The sequence below is a fragment of the Penaeus chinensis genome, chromosome 37, assembly GCF_019202785.1.
Source record: "Penaeus chinensis breed Huanghai No. 1 chromosome 37, ASM1920278v2, whole genome shotgun sequence".
Lineage (NCBI taxonomy): Eukaryota > Metazoa > Arthropoda > Malacostraca > Decapoda > Penaeidae > Penaeus > Penaeus chinensis.
The window spans coordinates 25,161,969-25,169,468 of NC_061855.1; the positions used below are offsets into that span (position 1 = coordinate 25,161,969).

Here is a 7,500-nt window from a genome sequence, read left to right on the forward strand (position 1 = left end):
TAGGTTTTGAGTAGAACCTTGTTGCTAAGTATCATGTACCCGATGACGTTTGGACCCAGGCACCCTGTGTGGTATGTTAGGCCTATGACGTACATATGGGAAATAAATATCCACGTTATTTCCTTGCTCGTAATCTCGACTTGAGATATATATCATAAGTGTTGGTTTCTTCGTAAACATATTTATGGACAATATTTACAGACACGTCTGGCGAAGGCGGGTCATAGAGGACAGATATTGAAGGTTGTCTCATGAAGGAAAATTTGTTAAATACAATGTTGGTGAGACTAACTACTAAACTTACAAATTATCCTTCAATAATTATAATTCTGTCTTCAACTTTGATAGTTAAAGCATCGTTACAAGCAGTCTAGCTGGTAGTTAACATCAGGCAAAGGAAGAGAACATGTCATTTTCTTGCATTTAATGTCATTCCTTGGAGCTTTAACTTCGATAGATGTGTCTTATATGTTATCTATTAGAAAATACTTCAGAAATTGGTAGTACCCTCTTTTACTAACTGTATCATGTAATGTGTTATTAGCGCTGGGAAGGCTTCACTGCAAACTCACCACCTCTTCTTGTGTCCGATGTTTGCTTCAAGACGCGAGGTTAGGATTTCACGTGAATGGGAATTTTCTTCGTCACCCACCATCACTGAAATAACATAAGCGGGACAGATGCATTAAGTTTTTGTTTTTAAGAATTCTGGGGATAGTTGGTTGATCCTGACATTGACAGCGAGGGCGTTCCCAAGGTTGTCTGTAGTTGCCGGTGAGGGATTCGCAGGAAATAAATGACACATGTTACACACCATGAGGGTGGGTCACACTATATTAAGAATGGAGAGTAATTTTTTGTGGTTATTATCAGCTTGAGATTAGTGGCGTTGAAGTAGGAAGGTGGGAGTACGTACTGGCAGTGAGGAGAAGGAGAGCAAAGGTTGAGCGCGATGGAATTTGGGATATTTTTCCACGCGCGTTCTTGCGTACACGGGTAAGGCAGTTTACATTGGGAAGGGGCTTCAGTTGTCACGAATACAATTAGATATACGTGCATTGACATGTAGAATTATGTTTTAAGATATTTGTTCACTTTGTTCATTTGTGCGAAAACATTCAGTCTGTCCTGTCTGTCTGTCTCATCTTTCTCCTCTCTCCTCCCTCCTCCCTCCTCCCTCCTCTCTCCTCTCTCCTCTCTCCTCTCTCCTCTCTCCTCTCTCCTCCCTCCTCCCTCATCTTTCTCCTCTCTCCTCCCTCCTCCCTCCTTCTTTCTCCTCTCTCCTCTCTCCTCTCTCCTCTCTCCTCTCCTCTCTCTCCTCTCTCCTCTCCTCCCTCCTCTCCTCCCTCCTCCCTCCTCCCTCCTCCCTCCTCCCTCCTCCCTCCTCCCTCCCTCCCTCCCTCCCTCCCTCCCTCCTCCCTCCCTCCTCCCTCCTCCCTCCTCCCTCCTCCCACCTCTTTCTCTATATTTCTCTCTCTCTCTCTCTCTTTCTTTCTCTTTCTCTTTCTCTCTTTCTCTCTTTCTCTCTTTCTCTCCCTCTCACTCTCCCTCCCTCTCCCTCTCCCTCTCCCTCTCCCTCTCACTCTCCCTCCCTCTCCCTCTCACTCTCCCTCCCTCTCCCTCTCACTCTCCCTCCCTCTCCCTCTCCCTCTCCCTCTCCCTCTCCCTCCCCTCCCTCCCCTCCCCTCCCTCTCTCCCTCCCCTCCCCTCCCTCCCTCCCTTTCCTCCCTCCCCTCCCTCCCTCCCTCCCTCCCTCCCTCCCTCCCTCCCCCATTCCCCCCTCCCTCCCTCCCTCCCCCCCTATAGACATACGCACGCACGCACACGCGCGCGCGCACACACACACACACACACACACACACGCACGCACACACGCACGCACGCACGCACGCACGCACGCACGCACGCACGCTCTGCAGTCATCTATCCATCATTACGTGCAGGCATGGATACTGAACATGCACAGATTGTGTATGTGGGAGATAAACAAGAGTAAAAGAGAAACATACGAGAGTAACGACTGAGAGGCTAAATATTACTCTCGTGTTAGTTTGATCGCTAATATTGGCACTTCAATTTGCAATTGCATGTCAAGAATTTTCGTCTACAGTTGCTATGGTTATGTATTTTGCTGATTGACAAGCATGGCGTGGCGCGCGAGCAAAGGGAAGAGGGTGCGGAACCTCACTCTGTGACGGAGAATGTTCCCCCCTCCTCTACCCTCAAGCCACCCGCCCCTTGAGCTCCCTACTTCCACCGCCTGGGCCCCTCACTCCGCTCGCCTTCCTCCCCCTCCCGCACCGTCTGCCCTTCTCCCCCCCCCCTCTCCACTCCACTACCTCACCGCTACAGCAGCAGCGCTTTCAAGGTCAAAAGTACGATGTCTGGGCCTGTCGTCCCACGTCCGTCTGGGAGCGATGGCTTGACTCGGATCACTCACTCTAGGGAGGGTTGGCTTGGCTTGCGTTTCATTTACGTAGGTTATTTTAAGGCCTGTTAAGTGTGGGTCTGTGTACATGAAGCAGTGCAAATTTTGTTAATATCTTGAATTATTGTGCATTGAGCACACGTAGTATTCGAATGTGTAATGCTTCCGTGTGTTTTCGGTGCGTGTGAGCGGTTGTTTGTATGTGGGAGGGACGGTGGAAGGGAGGGACTGAGCCAGCGTGCGAGGGAGGAGTAAATCTGAACGGGCGAGCAAGTTTGTTTAGTCGGCGTCAAGGTCATTGTTACAAGTGTGGGAAGATGACAGACCGAGCGTAGGGTCGTCGCCACCACAACACTATTTGCCTCTCCGCACCTGTTGATCGCTACTTCATCACGGCTTCACGACGTGGCCTCGTTGTCTCTTTTTTTTCTATGGCTAAGTCACGACTCCGTAGCTTTGTATTCGTCATATGTTCTCGATTTTCATTGCATTCTCTATTTAATTTGGGTAAGAGCAAATGTGTTAACTATCGATTTGTATATTCATATATTGCAGTAAATAAGATGAAATTGAATGGGCGCTCACACAGTATGATACTGTTTTATGTTTGGAGGGTGTGTGTTCGTATTACCCATAACTATAATATATATATACATTACTATAATGGATAGTTTATACACTGGTCTACATATATTATGTATATAATATATATTACATACTTATCGATCTACCTATATATCAGATTTCCTTTTACATACATTTATGCATGAATACGCATATTATATATGTCTGTAAATAAAAAAAAGAATAAGTATATAAGTATATAAATAAGTAAATATGTAAATAGTTAGATATATGAATAAATAGATATATAAATGAATAAATATACATATATATGTAAATAAGTGAATACATAGAAAAAATATGAATATATATATGTATGTATATATATTGTATATGTAGATATATGTACATATATGTAGATATATGTACATATATGTAGATATATGTACATATATGTAGATATATGTACATATATGTAGATATATGTAGGTATATGTAGAATTATATATGTATAATATGTATATATATCTGTGTATATGTATATATGTATATATATATGAATACATATATATGTATATATAAATATATATATATAAATATATATATGTATATGTATATGTATATGTAATCATATAATATTATATATTTATGTGTACATGTATGATTCTGAAGGCTTAAATTTGTATTTGTGTATTGTATATGCATATATGATACGCACATCTATAAATTCATGTATTTGAATGCGTATGTCTGACAATAATTCTCCCCTCCTCTCCTCCTTCTGCCCCCCTCCTCTCCTCCCCTACTCCTTCTGTCCCCCTCTGCTCTCCTCCCCCTACTCCTTCTGCCCCCCTCTCCTCTCCTCCCCCTACTCCTTCTGCCCCCCTCTCCTCTCCTCCCCCTACTCCTTCTGCCCCCCTCTCCTCTCCTCCCCCTACTCCTTCTGCCCCCCTCTCCTCTCCTCCCCCTACTCCTTCTGCCCCCCTCTCCTCTCCTCCCCCTACTCCTTCTGTCCCCCTCTCCTCTCCTCCCCCTACTCCTTCTGCCCCCCTCTCCTCTCCTCCCCCTACTCCTTCTGCCCCCCTCTCCTCTCCTCCCCCTACTCCTTCTGCCCCCCTCTCCTCTCCTCCCCCTACTCCTTCTGTCCCCCCTCTCCTCTCCTCCCCCTACTCCTTCTGTCCCCCTCTCCTCTCCTCCCCCTACTCCTTCTGTCCCCCTCTCCTCTCCTCCCCCTACTCCTTCTGTCCCCCTCTCCTCTCCTCCCCCTACTCCTTCTGTCCCCCTCTCCTCTCCTCCCCCTACTCCTTCTGTCCCCCTCTCCTCTCCTCCCCCTACTCCTTCTGCCCCCTCTCCTCTCCTCCCCCTACTCCTTCTGTCCCCTTCCTCTCCTCCCCCTACTCCTTCTGCCCCCCTCTCCTCTCCTCCCCCTACTCCTTCTGCCCCCTCTCCTCTCCTCCCCCTACTCCTTCTGTCCCCCTCTCCTCTCCTCCCCCTACTCCTGTCCCCCTCTCCTCTCCTCCCCCTACTCCTTCTGTCCCCCTCTCCTCTCCTCCCCCTACTCCTTCTGTCCCCCTCTCCTCTCCTCCCCCTACTCCTTCTGTCCCCTTCCTCTCCTCCCCCTACTCCTTCTGCCCCCCCCTCCTTCCTCCCCCTACCCCTTCTGCCCCCCCTCCTCTCCTCCCCCTTCCCCTTCTGCCCCCCCTCCTCTCCTCCCCCTACCCCTTCTGCCCCCCTCCTCTCCTCCCCCTACCCCTTCTGCCCCCCCTCCTCGCCTCCCCCTTCCCCTTCTGCCCCCCTCCTCTCCTCCCCCTACCCCTTCTGCCCCCCTCCTCTCCTCCCCCTACCCCTTCTGCCCCCCTCCTCTCCTCCCCCTACCCCTTCTGCCCCCCTCCTCTCCTCCCCCTACCCCTTCTGCCCCCCTCCTCTCCTCCCCCTACCCCTTCTGCCCCCCCTCCTTTCCTCCCCCTACTCCTTCTGCCCCCCTCCTCTCCTCCCCCTACTCCTTCTGCCCCCCTCCTCTCCTCCCCCTACCCCTTCTGCCCCCCTCCTCTCCTCCCCCTACCCCTTCTGCCCCCCCTCCTTTCCTCCCCCTACTCCTTCTGCCCCCCTCCTCTCCTCCCCCTACCCCTTCTGCCCCCCCTCCTTTCCTCCCCCTACCCCTTCTGCCCCCCCTCCTTTCCTCCCCCTACCCCTTCTGCCCCCCCTCCTTTCCTCCCCCTACTCCTTCTGCCCCCCTCCTCTCCTCCCCCTACCCCTTCTGCCCCCCTCCTCTCCTCCCCCTACCCCTTCTGCCCCCCTCCTCTCCTCCCCCTACCCCCTCTGCCCCCCCTCCTTTCCTCCCCCTACCCCTTCTGCCCCCCCTCCTTTCCTCCCCCTACTCCTTCTGCCCCCCTCCTCTCCTCCCCCTACCCCATCTGCCCCCCTCCTCTCCTCCTCCTACCCTTTCTGCCCCCCTCCTCTCCTCCTCCTACCCTTTCTGCCCCCCTCCTCTCCTCCCCCTACCCCATCTGCCCCCCTCCTCTCCTCCCCCTACCCCATCTGCCCCCCTCCTCTCCTCCCCCTACCCCATCTGCCCCCCTCCTCTCCTCCCCCTACCCCATCTGCCCCCCTCCTCTCCTCCCCCTACCCCATCTGCCCCCCTCCTCTCCTCCCCCTACCCCTTCTGCCCCCCTCCTCTCCTCCCCCTACCCCTTCTGCCCCCTCCTCTCCTCCCCCTACCCCTTCTGCCCCCCTCCTCTCCTCCCCCTACCCCTTCTGCCCCCCTCCTCTCCTCCCCTACCCCTTCTGCCCCCCTCCTCCTACCCCTTCTGCCCCCCTCCTCTCCTCCCCCTACCCCTTCTGCCACCCTCTCCTCCCCCTACCCCTTCTGCCACCCCTCCTCTCCTCCCCCTACCCCTTCTGCCACCCCTCCTCTCCTCCTCCTACCCCTTCTGCCACCCCTCCTCTCCTCCTCCTACCCCTTCTGCCACCCCTCCTCTCCTCCCCCCTCCCCCTTCCCAACCTCTCTCCCCTCCCCCTTCCCAACCTCTCTCCCTCCCCCTTCCCAATGTCTCTCCCCTCCCCCCTTCCCCTCCTCTTTCTCCACCCTCCCCTTTCTTCCTCTCCCCTCCCCTCCTCTCTTTTCCCCCTCTCCTTCCCTTCCCCTCCTTTCTCCCCCCTCTCCTCCCCTTCCCCTCCTTTCTCCCCCATTTTCCTCTTCCCTGCCCTTCCCCTCCTTTCTCCCCCATTTTCCTCTTCCCTCCCCTACCCCTCCTTTCTCCCCCATTTTCCTCTTCCCTCCCCTCTCTCACTATTCCCTTCCCTCCCCTCCCCTTCCCTCTCTTACCATCCCCTCCCCTCCCCTTCCCTCTCTTACCATCCCCTCCCCTCCCCTCCCCCTCTCTTACCATCCCCTCCCCTCTCCTCCCCTCTCTTACCATCCCTTCCCTCCCCTCCTCCTCTAACTTCCCATCGAGTTCCATCCCTCTTTCCCTTCCCTTCCATCCCTCTCCCCCTTCCCCACCTTCTCTCTAACACTCATTCACTCATACTCACATTCTAAGTTTCAGACTCGCACACTCAAATGCTCTCACACTCACTCTCACACTCAGCACATTACCTTTAAGCATGGTGGTTGACTTGGGTCAAAGGTCATAGGTCATTGTGCTTTGGCATCATGCTTTCCATGGCCTTAACCTGAAAGAACCAAGCTTGTATGCTGTATTTTTAAAATTAAATATTATTTTAGTTCATTCTTAACTGTTTGGTGAAAAAAGTTTTGATATGTAATGATTTAAGAGCTACCGCCTTTTCTATAGATCATGAGGGTCGAATTAACCAGAAATTCATTGGAGATTACGGCAGTTTCCCACTAAGATAAATGTGTTTTTATTTCTGATGAAGACAGAAAATATAACCATTTCCAATAAAATGCATTTATTTTTCTGTTTGATGATTGATATTGGATTTGGATTTCTGTGGATTCAGTGATTTTAGAAATTAATGTAAATTGCTTACCTTGCTGGTATTGCAAAGAAATGTAATAATTAACTGTTATTTTCTTGCCTACAGGCTGCCATCCTGCAACAGACAGCTGAATACATTTATCAGCTAGAGCAAGAGAAGACCCGTCTACTTTCTCAAAATTGTCAGTTGAAGCGCCTCCTCAACCAGCAGCAGCACCATGCAGATGCTGAAGGTTTGTAAAGTTTCCTGTTGATAATACTGCTTATCACTGTTTCCAACGAAGAATCATTTTAAGACCCAAGATTTTTAATATTTGTTTTACGTTTGATTGAAAATTTAACATCCATTTAATCATTTCAGGTAGTCCCACTGGAGGGGAGAGTCCCTGTGATGATGGAGGCAGCAGTGGTGGGGAGCCTGTGGTCGTCAGTACACCTGTTGACAATGGAGCTGCCACGGAAGAATTGCGACGTGAGATGATAGATCTGCGAGTTCAGTTGGATAGGGAGCGGCGCCATCGCATGGGCCTAGAAGAACAAATCCGGTCTCTGGAGGCACAGTCG

At 51.3% G+C, this 7,500-nt stretch overlaps 1 protein-coding gene across 2 annotated transcripts in view; it reads left to right on the plus strand.

Annotated features, from left to right (window-relative positions):
• Window positions 1-7,500, plus strand: part of LOC125045235 (helix-loop-helix protein 11-like) — a 32,028-nt gene that overhangs the window by 15,973 nt on the left and 8,555 nt on the right. For both annotated transcript variants that reach the window (XM_047642391.1, XM_047642392.1), the window contains exons 3-4: window positions 7,043-7,169; window positions 7,298-7,500. The exon at window positions 7,298-7,500 is cut by the window's right edge and continues 33 nt beyond it. In XM_047642391.1, coding sequence (XP_047498347.1) covers window positions 7,043-7,169; window positions 7,298-7,500 — 330 coding nt within the window. The remainder of the gene's footprint in view (window positions 1-7,042; window positions 7,170-7,297) is intronic.